We start from the raw sequence: 19,771 nt of genomic DNA, 5'->3' as shown, positions 1-19,771 counted from the left end.
CCACCATGAAAAGGCTCCAAATGATAACAGTGACCTTTATCTGGTGTTCATAAGTGAACTGTCAATTCCTGCTGACACTAGGTAAATGTAATCTGACTACAGTAAAAGGTAAAGCCAGGTTTACAAAATACTAGGGAACACCCAATTTACTAATTTACTGTGTGACTAGAACCTGAGGACAAAAGGGAACAAAAAATTAGCCACAGCAAAAGACGGCTCTGAAGTAAGGTCTTATTGTGCTTAAAAAAAGAAGATGACTTCCTAAAGCACCCTAAATGGAATAAGAAGGGACATGAGTTCATGTCACTGTTTTCAATGAAACTGTTTAAATAGGAAGTGTATAAAGCTTGAAGAGACAAAAATAATTAAAATTGAGAAGGAAGGATAGGAGGAGGGAAAAGCGGTTTCTAGAAAAGTAAAAGAGAGAAACTCTTGGGACCAAGTCACACTTTCCACTATTTCCTCCTTGATCTACTTGATGAAGAAATCCCACATTTGGCAGGTGATAAAAGTGGCCCCAGGAAGCTAGAGGAAATAGGAGAGAATCCTGATTTTTAGTGGGCTCAGAGCAGAAATGAGGCTACCAACTCCCTTAGAAGTAGCCTTCCCCTTCCGAGATGCTCAGAATTGTCTATAATAATGTATCCATTAAGCTCCAATTCAAATCACAATGTTGTGCACTGTAAAGCTTGTGGACAACCATGCAATTTTCACATCACTTAAAAGGACAGTAAATTATGTCTTCAACATGTTCTTTGGATCAAGCAGAATAAAGTAAAAAAAATGCTCTGGCCCACTATACAATGATGAAACCAGTGTTTGAATGAACGGATTATATTTGCTGAAAGATATTCAGGAACCTAGAGGAAGCCCTGCCTTGTTTTCAGCTAGTGATTCATGATCACTAGAGTCATTTTCCAGCCACACTGTGCATGTAATTCCCAAATGTTTACTAATATCTAAATATGTTTCTTTCTACATATGAACAATTCCTATTTAAGTATTAGATTTTTTAAAATTCAGTTATCTCTCTAAATTATAAAAATAACATCTTTTCCTACATGCACAATTCACAAAAAGAAATACAGATGTCAACAAAGAAAAAATACTTAACTTCATACGTAAGTGAACAAAGAACTGATGTTATGCTATGATTTTTGCCATCAAATGGGTAAAGGATTTTTTATGATTAGAGTTGGCAACTGTGTGATGAAATGAAGAAAGATATAACATTATACATTATTTGTAATGATGGAAAAACAGGAAATAATAGGTTAGATAAATTATGGAACTCTCTAAGACTAGAGACATCATTCAATTATTGAAATATCTCAATGCATATTTAATGGTATTAGTGATTGCCTGAAATAATAAGTAATATCAAGTGAAAGTGGAATTCATAAAAACATCACAGAACTATTTACAATATGATCCAAATTTATAAAAATTAAAAAATCTATACTTGTCATAGATTAGAAACATACAGTAAGTTTTGTGCCTTGTAATACAAATGTTTTTCTAAGTCAGAGAGTTGAGGTGTATTTGGCCTGAACTCTTACTACCGCTTGTTCGGGATCCTGTGCAGAATCCTCCAACCCTTTTTTATGAAAAAGTTTAATAAGATGCATTTTTAACCTATATAATTTGACCTTTAATTTGTACATCAATATACACAAACTATGAGAATACATAATCCAAGACTTAGATGCCAACAATAACAAGTACCATTGGTATAAATGACTGTATAAATTACACTTGACATGGAAAGAAATGACAAAATTCTGAAAAATAACAGACTGTAAAATCTTTTAGAAAAAGCAAAAGTATAAAAGCAATATATTCAAAACTGAAATGTCATATGTATATTATCATCCCAATTTTTTGCATTCCATCTAAAGTGCCTCTAAGCCTGCTCTCATCTTATTCACATAGTGATAAATGCAGCCAAATGATTTTTGACCAAGCGTTCCATGCTTTGACTGTGACCTTCCAAGCCTCGCTATTACTTCCGTATTACCTTGTTCTACACCTCTTTTCCCTATCACACTTTTCTTTCTCATTCTTTCACAAATACAAGCCAAATTCCATATAATCCAAATAAAATTCATCTAAATTGGTAAAACATTCTTTTTTTGAGTATAAATTAATTTACCTGGTCTCTTTTTCTCGTTAGTATTTTCCACAATTAAATGAACCATCTTATTTTTACAGGTGGTCAAACTGTATCTGAATCTAACATAAAATACCTTGTGTAGACCAAATATGTTAAAATGTCTGATTTTGAGGATGATGATAAGATCACTGAATCGATCTTAAACTGTGTTCTGCACAAAAGCACTTATAAGACTGATTTTGAAAAGTGTCTTATTGTAGGAAGCAGGATAGAGAAACATAAATACACGTTAAATGCCTAAATGGCAAAAATAGTTGTCTATGAACCAAGTGACAGGTAACAATACAATCAGAATTATAGTGTAGGAAAAATATTCAAAGAACAAAAGTGATAGCTTTCTCACTCTATAGAACAGCAAGAATTAAAAAAAGCAGCCTCACCTGTCATCTCTGATGTGGTAGAAAAATCCATAGCCATTGTGTACCATGGGAACTGCCACTCCTTGGGTTCGTGAATAACCAACAAGACTTGTTGAGAGAACAAAATTTCCACCTCCTCCACTGTGTGGCACAAAGAAAGGATATTTTACTAGGCCAACAGATGCTTATACTGTTTCTGAAGATTTTTTAACATTCACACACACACAAAAAAACTGATTGATGAAACTATAAAACACTACACTGTACTACCTTTTGGAGAAAAGTGGGTCTGTAAAGAGTTCTGGAACAGGGAGACCTTCCTCTTTTGCTATGAGTAAGAGACCTAAAAGATGACGGTCAAATCCTGCAATAAGACCCCAAAACGGAAGTTAGAAAACATTTTTCAACATGAGAAAAATTTTTTAAAAACATCAGAATGATTCCAACCTAAGTACCTTTTCCATTTGAACAGTCTTTCATCATTTTATTATGCTTTGCAAAAGCTTGTAACATCTTTTGCCGCCGCTCTTGAAGCTGTGTTAACAAAAATCAAGAGATGCTTCAAAAACAAGTGTACAAAAACCAAACAAACAAAAAACCTGGGCTCAGTGTAATTAGGATTTGGGTAATTTGGAAAGAGAAAAGATTTCTAAGACCTGTGACACACGCTTATATGTCTTTTTCCTATGTATCTCGCTGCCTTTTCTTTCCTATAAAACAACAACAACGAGGTGCTATCAAGTCAATTCTGACTCACCGTGGCCCCATGTGTGTCAGAGTAGAACTGTACTCCAGAGGGTTTTCAATGGCTACTTTTACAGAGGCAGATGGCCAGACCTTTCTTCTGAGGCACCTCTGGGTAAACTCAAACCTCCAACCTTTTGGTTAGCAACCAATCACGTTAACCATCCGCACTACCCAGGGGCTCCTTTCTTTCCTATAAAATAAAAAACTAAACCTATTGCCATCGCGTCAATACCAACACATAGCGACCCTACAGGATAGAGAGCAGAATTGTCCCACAGGGTTTCCAAGGAGTGCCTGGTGGATTCAAACTGCCAACCTTTTTGGTTATAGGCCCTGCTTATTATTTCTTTCCTACAACAGAAAAACAGAAACGCGTGGGCAGTGCTGAAGTGACAATAACAAGTATAAAGAAAGAAGCAACTGTGATTTTAAAAAACAAATGCATAACTGCACAAATATGATAATAAAGCAGCTCTGTGAAATTAAAATAAATCAACATATGACTGTGTCTATCAAAATCAAAGGCACAAATGAAACAGCAAAATAGCAGTGGGAAGGATATACACTATTGTTTAAGTGCTTAAAAAAGTATAAAACATATAGAACTGTTTGGCAGCTATTGGGCCTTTTCAATTTGGAATAATGTAAATGTGTTATGGAATTCTACTCTCTCCCAAAAAATAAATAAAAGGAGTTATAAAAATAAACACATAAAAGTAACATATGACTGTATTAGAGAATTTGGAAAATACAGAAGTATGAAAGAGAAAATTACAATTAAACATGATTTTTCTGTGGTTGTCAAAAACAAAATTGTCTGGTTCTAATATGAAACCATTAACATAACTGATTTTAAGCACATTCAACCAAATGAAGAAAAGCTTCCTTTCTTTGAAGGCACTTTGGCAGAGTCTGTACTTCACTGGTATTGTTCTAAAGGTAGATCAGTAGTACTGAAGTAATGTATTAAAAGACTAGAAAATGACTCAAAGAGGCTTCTTCTCGAATCCTAAATGAAGAAACACCCTCCAAAGTCACTGAGAAGCCCTTTCAAACACACTCAGGAGGACAGACTACCATTACTCCTCCCTGGCCTCCCCTGTTTCTTATTCTTTCCAAGCATAACTTGGAAAGAATAAGAGGGTCAGTGAGAAAGAGGAAGGCTCTCGACAAAATGGACTGACACAGTGGCTGCAACAATGGGCTCAAACACAGCAACAACTGTGAGGATGGTATAGGGCTGGTCAGTGTTTCCTTCTGTTGTGCACAGGGTCACTATGAGTCGGAACCAACTCAGCAGCACCTAATAACAACAACATACACTTCACTGACAAATGAACAAAGGCTTTGAAAACTTCAGGAAAAAAAAAGTGTGAAAGTATTTTAATGATTGAGGAAAATCTGAAGCAAAGAAGTTAGTTATTCCAGGACCAAGACACCTTTAGAAAAATTAAACAAAATTGGGTGAATTTTTCCTTTTCAAATACTCACGTGTGTATAAGGATCCTGCATGGACTGGCACCATCTGACTGCTTCTACCGTACATGATCGCATAGTCTCTGTACGACCATGATAAAAATACCTTGTTGTAGCTGTTTCATAACAGCAACCAGGGCTAAAAGACAAAATTACATGAGAGCCTATCATAAGCAAGAACAAAGCCTATCTTAAACTTTAAAGCAATTTTTTCTTTTTAAAAAAAAAAAAGTTTACTCTTTTCTCTAATAAATGCTCTAACGTCATTAAAAACAGTTCATTTAATAATGCTTACTTTGGCCAGAGACTAAGCCCTAAAATAGAGTTGAGACTTTCAATACCAAAAAGTCTATTTTCAAAGCCAAAGAGCACGAAATACTATGACAGAGAGGGCCTGGTATAATATGGGCTATTTCAAAGGCTTGGCTGCTGTCAGCTTCTACATATTGGAGTCTGTTGTAGACAGCCTCTCAGATGATCTCCAGCGGCCCTACTTCCTGTTATTTATGACCTCGTATAATCCTTTCACTTTGTGTGTGGGCTGGACCTACTGACTGACTTTTTTTTTTTTTTTAAATTTTTATTGTGCTTTAAGTGAAAGTTTACAAATCAAGTCAGTCTCTCATATACAAATTTATATACACCTTTCTATATACTCCTAGTTGCTCTCCCCGCTGATGAGACAACACACTCCTTCTCTCCACCCTCTATTTCCGTGTCCATTCAGCTAGCTTCTGACCCCCTCTGCCTTCTCATCTCGCCTCCAGACAGGAGCTGCCCACATAGTCTCACGTGTCCACTTGATCCAAAAAGCTCACTCCGCATCAGTATCATTTTCTATCTTATAGTCCAGTCCAATCCCTGTCTGCAGAGTTGGCTTTGGGAATGGTTCCTGCCTTAGACTAACAAAAGGTCTGGAGACCATGACCTCCAGGGTCCATCTAGTCTCAGTCAGAAAATGAAGTCTGGGCTTTTTACAAGAATTTGAGGTCTGTATTCCACTGTTCTCCTGCTCCCTCAGGGGTTCTCTGTTGTGTTCCCTGTCAGAGCAGTCATTGGTTGTAGCCTGGCACCATCTAATTCTTCTGGTCTCAGGCTTCTGTAGTCTCTGATTTATGTGCCCCTTTCTGTCTCCTGGGCTCATAATGTATTTAACCTTGTGTCTTTGGTGTTCTTCATTCTCCTTTGCTCCAGGTGAGTTGAGACCTATTGATGCATTTTAGGTGGCCACTTGCTAGTGTTTAAGACCCCAAATGCCACTCTCCAAAGTGGGATGCAGAACGTTTTCTTAATAGATTTTATTATGTCAATTGACCTAGATGGCCCTCAAACCATGGTCCTCAAACCTCCGCCCCTGCTACACTGGCCTTCGAAGCATTCAATTTATTTAGGAAACTTCTTTGCTTTTGGTTTAGTCCAGTTGTGCTGACCTCTCCTGTATTGTGTGTTCTTCCCCTTCACCTAAAACAGTTCTTGTCTACTATCCAATTAGTGAATACCCCTCTCCCTCCCTCCCGCACCACTCTTGTAACCATCAAAGAATATGTCCTTCTCTGTTTAAACTATTTCTTGAGTTCTTATAATAGTGGTCTCATACAATATTTGTCCTTTTGCAATTGACTAATTTCACTTGGCATAATACCTTCCAGACTCCTCCATGTTAGGAAATGTTTCACGAATTCATCATTGTTTTTTATTGATGAGTAGTATTCCATTGTGTGAATATACCATAATTTATTAATCCATTCATCCACTGATGGGCACCTTAGTTGCTTCCATCTTTTTGCTATTGTAAACAGTGCTGCAATGAACATGGGTGTGCATATATCTGTTGATGCAAAGGCTCTTATTTCTCTAGGATATATTCCAAGGAGTGGGATTGCTGGATCCTATAGTAGTTCTATTTCTAGCTTTTTAAGGAAGCACCAAATCGATTTCCAAAGTGGTTGTACCATTTTACATTCCCAGCAGCAGGGTGTAAGTGTTCCAGTCTGTCCACAACCTCTCCGACATTTATTATTTTGTGTTTTTTGGATTAATGCCAACCTTGTTGGAGTGAGATGGAATCTCATTGTAGTTTTGATTTGCATTTTTCTAATGGCTAATGATTGTGAGCATTTCCTCACGTATCTGGTAGCTACGTTAATGTCTTCTTTAGTGAAGTAGCTGTTCATATCCTTTGCCCATTTTTGAATTGGGTTATTTGTCTTTTTGCAGTTGAGTTTTTGCAGTATCATGTAGATTTTAGAGATCAGATGCTGATCAGAAAAGTCATAGCTAAAAACTTCTTCCCAGTCTATAGTAATCTTTTTACTCTTTTGGTGAGCCTAGGTGTTTGATTTTTAGGAGTTCCCAGTTATCTAGTTTCTCTTCTGGTGTTTGTGCATTGTTAGTAATGTTTTGTATACTCTTTATGCCACGTATTAGGGTTCCTAGCACTGTCCCTATTTTTTCTTCCATGATCTTTTTCATTTTAGGTTTTATATTTAGGTCTTTGATCCATTTTGAGTTCGTTTTTGTGCACGGTCTTGTTTCATATTTTTGTAGATGGATATCTAGTTATGCCAGTGCCATTTGTTAAACAGACTGTCTTTTTCCCATTTAACTGACTTTGGACCTTTGTCAAATATCGGCTGCTCATATGTGGATGGATTTATGTTTGGATTCTCCATTCTGTTCCATTGGTCTATGTATCTGTTGTTGCACCAGTACTAGGCTGTTTTGACTACTGTGGCGGTATAATAGCTTCTAAAATCAGGTATGTGAGTTCTTCCACTTTGTTCTTCTTTTTCAGGAAAGCTTTACTTATCCAGGGCCTCCCTCCCTTCCATATGAAGTTGGTGATTTGTTTCTCCATCTCATTAAAAAATGTCGTTGGAATTCAGATCACAATTGCATTGTACCTATAGGTGGCTTTTGGTAGAATAGACGTTATTACAATGTTGAGTCTTCCTATTCGTGAGCAAGGTATGTTTTTCCACTTTTGGTTTCTTGCAGTAGTGTCTTGTAGCTTTCTTTGTATAGGTCTTTCATGTCTGTGGTAAGATTAATTCCTAAGTATTTTGTCCTCCTGGGGGCCTGGGGGCTAGTGTAAATGGTATTGATTTGGTGACTTCCTCTTCGATGTTCTTTTTGTTGGTGTAGAGGAGTCCAACTGATTTTTGTATGTTTATCTTGTATCCTGATTCTCTGCTGAACTCTTCTATTAATTTCAGTAGTTTTCTTCAGGATTCTTTAGGGTTTTCTGTGTATAAGGTCATATCATCTGTAAATAGAGATACTTTTACTTCTTCCATACCAATCTGGATGCCCTTTATTTCTTTATTTAGCCTAACTGCTCTGGCTAGGACCTCCAGCACAATGTTGAATAAGAGTGGTGATAAAGGGAATCCTTGTGTAGTTCCTATTCTCAAGGGGAATGCTTTCAGACTCTCTCCATTTAGGATGATGTTAGCTATTGGCTTTGTATATATGCCCTTTATTATGTTGAGGAATTTTCCTTCTAATCCTATTTTGCTAAGAGTTTTTATCATGAATGGGTATTGGAAGTTGTCAAATGCCTTTTCGGCATCAATTGATAAAATCATGTGGTTCTTGTCTTTTATTTTATTTATATGATGGATTACATTAATTGTTTTTCTAATGTTGAACCATCCCTATATACCTGGTATGAATCCCACTGGGTCATGGTGAATTATTTTTTTGATATGTTGTTGAATTCTATTGGCTAGAATTTTGTTGAGGATTTTTGCATCTACTTTCAAGAGGGATATAGCTCTGTAATTTTCTTTTTATACCTGGTTTTGGTATCAGAGATCTGCTGGCTTCATAGAATGAGTTCAGGAGTGTTCTATCCTTTTCTATGCTCTGAAATACCTTCAGTAGTACTGGTGTTAACTCTTCTCTGAAAGTTTGGTAGAACTCTCCAGTGAAGCTGTCCAGACCCAGGCTTTCTTTTGTTGGGAGTTTTTTAATTACCTTTTCAATCTCTTCTTTTGTTACGGGTTCATTTAGTTGTTCTACTTCTGTTTGTGTTAGTTTAGGTAGGTAGTGTGTCTTTGTTAATTTTTTCAAAGAACCATTTCTTGGTCTTGTTAACTCAATTGTTTTTCTGTTCTCTGTTTCATTGAATTCTGCTCTAATTTTTATTATTTGCTTTCCTCTGGTGCCTGAGGGTTTCTTTTGTTGCTCTTTCTATTTGTTCAAGTTGCAGGGATAATTCTTTGATTTTGGCCCTTTCTTCTTTTTGTATGTGTGCACTTATTGATATAAATTGACCTCTGAGCACTGCTTTTGCTGTTTCCCAAAGGTTCTAATAGGAAGTGTTTTCATTCTCGCTGGGTTCTATGAATTTCTTTACTCCATCCTTCATGTCTTCTATAACCCAGTCATTTTTCAGCAGTATTTTTCAGTTTCCAAGTGTTTGATTTCTTTTCCCTGCTTTTTCTGTTATTGATTTCTACTTTTACGGTCTTATGGTCAGAGAAGATGCTTTGTAATATTTCGATGTTTTGGATTCTGTTAAAGCTTGCTTTATGACTTAATATGTGGTCTCTATTCTAGAGAATGTTCCATGTGTGCTGGAATAGAAAGTATACTTGGCTGCTGTTGGGTGGAGTGTTCTGTACATGTTTATGAGGTCAAGGTGGTTAACTGTGACATTTAGATCTTTCGTGTCTTTATTGAGCTTCTTTCTGGATGTTCTGTCACTTCACTGAAAGTGGTGTGTTGAGGTCTCCTACTATTATTGTGGAGCTGTCTATCTTACTTCTCAATGCCGAGTTTTATTTATCTTGAAGCCCTGTCATTGGGTGCATAAAAATTTAATATGGTTATCCTCCTGGTATATTTCCCTTTAATCATTATATAGTGTCCTTCCTCATCCATTGTGGTGGATTTAACTTTAAAGTTTGTCAGAAATTAATATTGCCTCTCCTGCTCTTTTTTGATTATTCGCTTGATACATTTTTTTCCATCCTTTGAATTTAATTTTGTTTGTGTCTCTAAGTCTAAGGTGTGTCTCTTGTAGGCAGTATATAGACGGATCATTTTTTTTAATCCATTCTGCCACTCTCTGTCTCTTTATTAGTGCATTTAGTCCATTTACATTCAGTGTAATTATGGATAGGTATGAGTTTTTTTTTTTATGAGTTTAGTGCTGTCATTTTGATGTGTTTTTTGTGTGTGTTGATGACAGTTTCTTTTTCCCACTTAATTTTGTGTGCTGAGTAGTTTATATATTGTCTTTTCCTCTTATTTGTTGTTGATTTTCTCCTGAAATGGGTCCACACAGGTCCATGCAGGGGAGAAAGGTATTCAATGTCCATGGACCATTTGTGCCTGGACAGGAGCCGCTTCTCTCCTGAGTTCCCCAGTTTAGTGGAGCTGGCAGATTATCTTTTCCCCTAATTGTGAATTTATTCCTTCTCCCAGGCTGGGAGAATGGCTCGGGGTGTGCAGCAGAGTCTATCTCAGGCCCAGGGAAATCAACAGTCACTGAAGCCGGCGTGGGGGCTGGAGACACAGTAAAATATACACAATATACTTAGCTTTTGCTGAGAGCACCATTCTCTGGTTCCAGAGGTGTGAGCAGGCTGTGCGGCTCACTGTCCCTCCCTGAGGAAACCATATCCTGAACGCTATAGCCAGGCCTGCCGTAGTTGCTCCAGGGAATGGCACCTGAGGGTTTCTGGAGATTCAGGTCCAGTAATTCCTCTCCGCTTCTGAACCATCTCTTCCTCCCCCGGCCGCTCAGTCTGTTTTCGAACTTTGCCATTGATGTTCAGGGCTCCTAGCTTGTCATATATATGATCGTTTCACTTGTTTTTTCAGGTCTTTGTTGTAAGAGGGATCACCGGAAGCGTCTGACTACTCCACCATCTTGGCTCCGCCCCCACTCACTTTTAATGTAAACAATAGGATAAAATTGATGGGATATCACTTTTGAAATTAGGTTACAAAAAGAGCTCTTTCTTGCTCTCTTAATTCCTTGCCCTGAGGAAAGCCACTTACTTTGTTGGCAGCTTCCCTACGGAGAGGCTTATATGGCAAGAAACTGAGGGAGAAACTAGATCCTACTAATAACCATATGAGTAGTGGATCTGCCTTCTGGAGAGCATTCAGGTGAGAACACAGCCCTTGTCCAACACCCTGGCTGTAGCCTCATGAAAGATGACCTTGAGCAAGAGGCACCCTGATAAGCCATGCCTAGGTTCCTGACCCACAGACACAATGAGAGAATAAATGTTTACTGTTTGAAGCCACTAAGTTTTGGGGTAATTTGTTACACAGCAGTAGAAAGCTAATAGGATATCCTTGGCCTTTAGTTCCTTCATATCAAACATCAATGCTTACCAAAACTGTAAAACTCTTGAAAAGAACATAGGAGAAACTCTTTGTAACCTTGGATTTGGCAAAGGTTTCTTAAGTATGGCAACAAAAGCACAGGCAACAAAAGAAACAAGAGATAAACTAGGCTTCGTTAAAATTAAAAACTTTTGCTCAAAAAGGACATTATCAAGAGAATGAAAAGACAACCTGAAAAATGGAAAAAAAATTTGCAAATCATGTATCTGGTAAGAGTCTAGTGTCCAGAATATATAAAGAACTTTTATAACTCAACAATAAAAAAGGTAAATAACCCAATTAAAAAATGGGTAAAGGACTTGAATAGACATTTCTCCAAAGAAGATATACAAATAGACAATGAGCACATGAAAAGATGTTCAACATCATTAGTCACTAGGGAAATGCAAGTCAAAACCATAATGCGATACCACTTCACACCTACTAGGATGGCTAAAAAAAAAAAATAGCAATTGTTAACAAGGATATGGACAAATCGCAACCCTTGTACATTGCTGGTGGTTAATAAAAAAGCAGTGCAACCTCTGTAGAAAAGTTTGGCAATTTCTCAGAAAGTTGCATACAGAATTACCACGTGACTTATCAATCCCTTTCTAGGTATATTCCCCAAAGAGGTGAAAAGAGGAACTCATATTGATAGTTGTACTCTAATATTCTTAGAAACATCATTCACAATAGCCAAAAAGTGGAAATCAGCCCATGTTTCCATCAACAGATGAATGGATAAACAAAATGTGATATATACACACAATGGATCATTATTCAACCATAAAAAGAAAGGATGTTCGGATATGCTACAAGGATAAACCTTGAAAACATTATACTAAGTGAAGTAAGTCAGACACAAAAGGACAAATATTACGATTCCACTTTTATGAAGTATCTAGAATAGGTAAAATCATAGAGACAGAGATTAGATGTTACCAGGGGCTAGGGAAGAAGGGAATGGGGACATGCTGCTTAATGGGTACAGTTTCCGTTCGGGGTGATGAAAAAGTTTTGGAAATATACGTTGGTGATGATGGTCACACAACATTGAGAATGTAATTAATGCCACTGAACTGTACATTTAAAAATGGTTACAAGCGAATTTTATGTTATGTATATTTTGCCACAATAAAAAAAGATAATTGATTGCTTAAGTCAAAAATAATAACAGCGTATTGTGGGGTTTATAACATATGTAGAAGTATAATGTATGGCAACAACAACACAAAAAAACAGGAGAAGAAAAATAGATGCACTCTGTTTTCAGGTTCTCACATTATATGTGAGGTGGAAATACTATTTAAAGGTAGAGCCACTGCCATCAAGTCAATTTCAAATGACAGCAACCTTGTGTGACAGAATAGAACTGCCCCACAGGGTTTCCAAGGCTGTAAATCTTTATGGAAGAAGACTGCTACATCTTTCTCCTGCAGGGTGGCTGGTGGGTTTGAACCACTGACCTTTCAGTTAGCAGCTGAGCACTGAACCACTGCATCACCAGGGCTTTTATATGAAGTGGAAAATATTATTTAAAGGTAGACTGTGATAAAGATGTATTTTGTAAGCCCTAGAGCAACTACTAAAAATAAAATAAAATAAAAAAACTAGAAGTATAGCTGATAGGATAGTGAGGATAAAATGTAATAATAAAACAAAAAAAAATCCATTCTATGAGTGCAAAAGAAAGAATACAGAAAAATAAGAAACAAAAAACAGGATAAAAAGAAAATACATAGCAAGAAGGCAGACTTAAACCCCATCTTATCAATAATTATATTAAATGTAAGTGACCTAAACAATCAATTTAAAGAGTGATATTCTCAGATTGGTTAAAAAAGTAAGACTAAGGAGTTTCCACTTATGTTTAAGATGCAGAAGGTCACAGCAGACAGTCTTACTATCCTAACAACGAGAAAGACTGGATAATCTATAAAATTACAACTTTTCATGCACCCATCGGAAACCTGAGGTCACAAGAAAGTTAAGTGATCTAAATTCCAAAAAATGACAAGTCATGTTAGAAGAGCTCAGATGGTTCAAAAGTGTCAAAGTCATGAAAAACAAGGAATCCCTCAGAGATTGAAACTCTCAGACACTGCTCATAGAAGTGCAAATTAGGACTGAGTACAAATTGGAAAAAACTGAAGGGGGTAAAAAAAACACCACTGGGGAGTTACGAAAAGATAAACCTCTAGATTTCAAGATTCTGAAGATGAAAAATGAGTGGTCCTCACCATCCATGAAGTCTGTAATAGGCCAGCTGAAGTGCAAGCTGAACAAATGTATCAGGGTGAAGCATCTTCTTCTTGGTTAGGTTTTTGCCAAAAGGTGTAAAGGCATAAACCACAATATCCAGATCAGATGCCTAATAAAAAGAATTAAAGGGGAACAGTGAAAAATCACTTAAGGAGAATACCCCAAAGATAATAAAAATTACATTCACATTAATCATCAGAAATAAAGATATTAAAGCTATAACTTCATTTATTATTTATTTTCTTTTTTCTTAGATGGCCACTCACAAGCTTTTAAAACTCCAGATGCTATTCACCGAAGTGGCATGTAGAACATTTTCTTTATGAACTATGTTATGCAGATTGAGCTAGATGCTCCCAGAGACCACGGTCCCCAAAGCCCTCAGCCCAGTAATTTGGTACCTCAGGGAGTTTGGATGTGTCTATGAAGCTTCCACGACCTTGCCTTGGACAAGTTGTGCTGGCTTCCCCAGTATTGTGTACTGTCTTATCCTTCACCAAAGTTATTGTTGTTAGGTGCCGTCAAGTCGATTCCGACTCACAGCGACCCCATATACAGCAGAATGAAACACTGCCCAGTCCTGCGTCATCCTCACAATCGTTATGCTTGAATCCACTGTTGCAGCCACTGTGTCAATTCATCTTGTTGAGGGTCTTACTCTTCTTCGCTGACCCTCTACTTTACCAAGCATGTTGTCCTTCCCCAGGGACTGATCCCTCCTGATAACATGTTCAAAGTATGTGAGACGTACTTGCTTCTAAGGAGCATTCTGGTTGTACTTCTTCCAAGACATCACCAAAGTTACCATTTATCTATTGTCTATTTAGTGTTTTTCATTCCCACTCCTCCCTTACCTCGTAACCTAAAGCTATAACTTTAAAATGCTTTATACTATATTATTCGGATAATAACTAAATTAAAAGAGAAAGCATTACTAGCTAACAGAAAAATGAAAAATCTACCTGCTTGAGATATTGAGCTTTAGCTTGTTTGATGTCATTTAATACTTTCTCATCCACGGTGAAAACAAGCTCCTCTGGAAGTGGTATATTTTGCACTTTTTCTGAACCCTGAGAATAGGAAAGACTTAAAAATATTGTATCTATAAAAAATATTAGGGGGAAAAAAGATGAAATATTTTTTCTAACATACCTTCCATTTTCCTTCATTCTCAAAAATCTTCTCATCAACGTAATGGCTGACATTTACCATAATCATTCCATCATAAGGCGCATGCTAAAATGAAACAAGATTTTGAATATTTTATGTCAGATTAAAACTTTACCTAATATATTTATCTTCACCTTCCCTCCATTCTTAACAAATTATACTAAAGTGTAGAAAATGTAACTTATTCTTAAAATCCTAAAATGCCTCACCTTCTAATCATAAAGATAAAGATTTCATACAGTATAGTAAGTAACAGCTGCGTTATGTTTTCTGAAGAACAAATGTTAGAAGGTTGAAATATCTACTGTATTTTTACACAAATAACACATACCCTCTGCATTTGTTTGCCAACTGTGCCCTTCCCCAACGAGGTCTGCTGTGCCAATTTTTTTTTTTTTTTTTTACATGTTACTGTAAAAAAAGAAAAAAAAAAAAAAAACCAGCATAGTGCACTTATAAAAATACTGGGGCAGGGGAGGCAGGCATAGCTGGCAAACAAGCATAGAAGGTGCACATTATTTGGGTAAAATATGGTAGTTACAGCTCTTGGGGTAATGGGGGGGGTGTGGAAAAGAAACAATCTAAAGAAAATAACTGGTGTTTGTACTAGAAGTCAAAGCAAGTGTAGGTATGTAATGCTAAGACGCTCTGGGGCTGTAAGAGTAGTGTGGAAAAGCAGATGAGGATGGCAGACTATCTGAAGGCACTTAGGATGGGCATAAACCTCTTCAGGTAAAAACACAGGTCAACCGGTGAGTATCAACAGACATAGCCATTTCGTTTCTACATCTAGCAGAGTGTCCAGGTGTGACAGAAGTAATTCTCAATGTTTAAGAAAGGTAGAAAAGATGGGTACTGGGGTGTTACAGGCTTGACAGCTGTATCTACAAAAAGGAACTGCACCTAATAAACTTTCCATCATTTATTTTGGAGGACAAACTCTGCTTGCCTAATTTTCTCCGTGTCCTTTTAATAACAATCATATCAGATGGTTCCTTCTCTGTGTTACTGCTTTACAATGAACGCAATTACTGTTCAGGAACTGAATATGACACTGCTAGCCTGATGGGGAAGGGCCAGTTTCAGAGGCAGTAATTAGGTGTCTTAAACATCACCCTAACACTACAGCTCTGCTTCCCTATATCACAGCCCAAAGGAGCAAGCCTAGAAGCACAGTAGCCGGTTACCAAGTATGTAGCACCATTAAGAAAGACTCCTGAGGGGAGGTCAGTACAAGGTGCATGAGCAGTTCATTCCATTTGTCAGTAACACACATAACAAGGCTCACAGGTCCTGGGAAAACCCATTTTCTAATCCCATCTCATAACCATGTAAAGCTTTATAGTTTTACAAAGAATTTTCATGAACATTATCACATATATTGTTTTATTTAAGAATACCTCTCTCTTTTACCAGAACCAGGAAGAAAAAGCAAGACTGAAAGATTTAAGTTTGACTTAGAATTCTACCCATCCACCCCCGGTGAAAAGCTAATAATTTCAAAAAAGTATTAGGAAACCTTAAAAAATCCAATGGTTTCCTGATACTTTATTTGTTCACATAATTTTCTCCTTTCAGTTTTTTCTTATATTGAGGTAATAAAGAATGTGGGCTTTGGTTCTGAATATAAGCTCCAGTACTTTGTAGCAGTGCAACAATGAAAAAGTGAATTCTTTCAGTAAACTGCCCTATCTGCTAGTGGGGATAATAATACCTACCCTAATACAGCTGATGTGTAAAGTTATTTTAATTATGCTCATACAGTACTTAGTATAGGACCTGGCCACACCAATAATTACTATTACTATTGCTGTCACTGTTAGTAACTAATGTTTACTACATGCTTCCTATGTGCCCTATATAAAGCTTACAATATAGAGAAAACAAGACAGTTGACCTCAAGGGTTTTAACACCCAAAAGGAAAATGTGATTAATTACCAAAGTACATAGTTAACCACTCACAGTCAACGATCAATTATCACTACACTGATGGAAGGGAGCAGCAACATGGCTTTGGATTAAAAACTGCTTTACCTACGGTACACAGACGTCATTAATGGTGTTTTGGAGCCCTGGCAGCCCAGTGGTTAAGTGCTACAGTGAGCTACATCTGCTATCCAGAAGGCTGGCAGTTCGAATCCACCAGCCACTCCTTGGAAACCCTACGGGGCAGTTCTACTCTGTCCTATAGGGTCGATGTGAGTCGGAATCAACTTGTCGGCAATGGGTAACGATGTTTTACTTAGCTGAATTGCTTTTGCTAAAATCATCGTAGGTTACAAGGGAAACCTACATGGAATTTAAAAAAAGCAGACTATCAGATGGAGATAATCAGACTGACTTTATAAATATGGGGGTGTTAATGCATATACACAGAACATACCCATCTACTCACTACAGAAATGCATCAGAGTTGTGTTGGGATGTGTACTCCTTCTGGATCCAACATCTTTATGCATAAATAGAAAATATCATTACAATTACTTTTGTCCTGAGTTTGAGCAAACAGCAGGATGTTGGTGCTATTAATAAAAATCAAAGTAGTGAAAGGTATTTTTTTGGTGAGGAGGGGGTGAGGAAGTGGAGGAGAGACAATGAGTTCTATCTGCAATATTTACCCTTACAAAACAATATGACATTCTATTGGAACAATAACACAACTTTCAAAATGAGAATAACAGGTAAAAGCTGGAAACACATATTTACAAGTTAAAACCCACTGCCATTGAGTCGATTCTGACTCATAGTGACCCAATAGGACAGAGTAGAACTGGCCCATAGGGTTTCCAAGGCTATCTTTACAGAAGTAGACTGCCACATCTTCCTCCCACAAAGCACCTGGTAGGTTCGAACTGCCCACCTTCTGACTAGCAGCTGAGCACTTTAACCACTGAGCCACCAGGGCTCGCTGGACAATGAAACTTTAAAACCAAGGAAGACGGCAGGCAGAGGGAGGGGAAGTGTGAGTATTAGTAAAGTCAGTTTTAGAATCAGTAGATAGGGAAAGACCGTTAAGGAGAAGGAGGCAGTATCAGAACACACGTGAAGAAAAGTGTAACCAACTGTGGCAGACAGATCAAAGAGAACTGGAGGGAAGAAGCCTTGGGATTTTTCTAAAGAGGAGGCAGTTAGCTACCTTACAAAGGATAGTTTCCAGGAAATAGCAAGGACATAAATCAGACTGAGGAAGGTCAAGGATAATCAAATAAGGAGCTGAAGAGAAGAAAACTGAGGCAATTAAAAAAATATTTTGTCAACAGTGGACTCACAGGAGAGTAAACAAAATAAATCCAGAAAATGGCTCATGCAACCTTTCACTGTTGATCTAATGAGCTACTACTATATATAAACTAGACATCTAATTTTATTACCTGCTGATCAGTCATCCCACCATCTTCTGGAATTTAAAAAAAAAAAAAAGGCTACCTTATTTTTCTTTAGGCAAACATCATGCCTCATCTCTCAGTCTACGTGGTCTCGATGAGACTGGTTCTACACTCTAGGTTCCAGGTTGGGTATGTGATCCAGGCCAAGCCAATCACAGCACCCAATTCCTCAAAATGGGCACAGGATTCACACAGGCCAATCAGAACCAGTAAGTTTTATATCTAGGACTTTTGCAGAACCAGTGAAAAAAAGATGGTTATTTCCCCTGGGGCCACAAAGGTATTAAGAGAGCAATGAAGCTATAAGATTACAGGTGCAACAACCACATGGGATAGTTTACCTAAACATGAAGCCAAACAGAAAAAAGTAGTACCAAAAAAGAGGGAGAGAAATATTTCTAATGAAAGCATCTGAGCACTGGAAATCAGCCTTACCCAAATTTAGTTGTATGCCTGTACCAATAAATATCTTCTTAAACTAATGCCAGTTTTATTTAGATTTCTATGACTTAAAACCCCCCATGTGTCTGCCAGTTTGTTGTACTGTGAGGGCTTGGTTTTGCTGTGATGCTGGAAGTTATGCCACTGGTATTCAGATGCCAGCAGGGTCACCCATGGCAGACAGGTTCCAGCTGAGCTTCCAGACTAAGAGACTAGGAAGAAGGACCCAGCAGTCTATCTCTGAAAAGAATTAGCTGGTGAAAGCCTTATGAATAGCAGTGGAACACTGACTGATACAGTGCTGGAAAATGAATAAATACCGATTTTTTTAATATAACTACTGAACCCAGATTAACATAGTAGGCCTTTTAAGTACTTTACAGTCACTAAATATTTTGAAAGAAGGCCACCAAAAAGAAAAAAAAAAACAACAAAAAACGATCTCATACTACCTTATACCAAACTGTGTACTTTATGAAAAGTATTATAATGAGATTACAGAGTATATTTCAGCTCTGACTTAAGTTCTTTTTTTTTTTTTTTTTTGATTCATAGACCTCTCAGCCTCTGGGTTGTCCATCAGAAAGTGACAAGGTAGAGTCAGTAAAGAGGACCATGGGAGAAGAACAAACAGAGACTTTAAAAGTAAATTATGAAGAATGTCAAAATGGTCAAGATTTAAAATTAAAGATATTTTAATATCTGTAGAGTAAATAACGTACCAAAGATTGCATGCCATTTAGGAAAACAATTAGGTAAATCTAGAAATATATACATTTCCTGGTATACAAAACATATATATAATGACATATATTCTAAAATAGGTTATAATTCAGAAGAAACAGACAAAAGTGGGTCTTAAAGAACTTACGCTAAATAAAAATGATGAGCAATTTACATTTTTTCAAATACACACCAAATTGCTGGCCTTACTGCAGGTAACTTACAACTTACTATAGTTGTCCTAACTTTACTTTCACTAAGAATTCATAACTAAACTTTTTCCTATAATGCCATGCAACTAAAGAAAATTTTACTTATACTACCACAAAGCAACATAGGTATCTGTGCTTACCTACTGCCATTTAAATTAGCCTAAAGAATTAAAAGAAAAAAAAGACTTCAATAGTTTACTTACATCAGCATTAGAGCCAAATACTCCATTAGAAAAGGAAATCAAGTTATAGGACTTGTCACCCCAGACTACTGTTGGATCTCCAGAAAGGATCATTGCAGTTACCTAAAATAAATTTAATTTTCCAAATTGAAAGGGTTTTAACATTGATTTATAAGTATTTTCATCTTAAACACCTATGTCATCTCACTTTTCCTTCTTCAAGTAAACCATATTTAATAAAATGATAACACAGTTATGCTCAAAGGTAATAGTAATAATTCTGCTATGACG

General features: G+C 37.0%; 1 protein-coding gene across 1 annotated transcript in view; it reads right to left on the bottom strand.

Annotated features, from left to right (window-relative positions):
- Positions 1–19,771, bottom strand: part of CROT (carnitine O-octanoyltransferase) — a 55,497-nt gene that overhangs the window by 1,245 nt on the left and 34,481 nt on the right. Inside the window, exons 9-16 of the mRNA XM_064289945.1 lie at positions 19,502–19,603; positions 14,518–14,601; positions 14,328–14,435; positions 13,344–13,474; positions 4,771–4,894; positions 2,988–3,066; positions 2,803–2,896; positions 2,554–2,673 (exon numbers count right to left, since the gene is read on the bottom strand). Coding sequence (XP_064146015.1) covers positions 2,554–2,673; positions 2,803–2,896; positions 2,988–3,066; positions 4,771–4,894; positions 13,344–13,474; positions 14,328–14,435; positions 14,518–14,601; positions 19,502–19,603 — 842 coding nt within the window. The remainder of the gene's footprint in view (positions 1–2,553; positions 2,674–2,802; positions 2,897–2,987; positions 3,067–4,770; positions 4,895–13,343; positions 13,475–14,327; positions 14,436–14,517; positions 14,602–19,501; positions 19,604–19,771) is intronic.

Source organism: Loxodonta africana, chromosome 8 (assembly GCF_030014295.1).
Source record: "Loxodonta africana isolate mLoxAfr1 chromosome 8, mLoxAfr1.hap2, whole genome shotgun sequence".
Taxonomy (NCBI): Eukaryota; Metazoa; Chordata; class Mammalia; order Proboscidea; family Elephantidae; genus Loxodonta; species Loxodonta africana.
The sequence above is the reverse complement of the archived record's forward strand: the minus strand, read 5'-3'. Positions and strand labels throughout refer to the sequence as shown.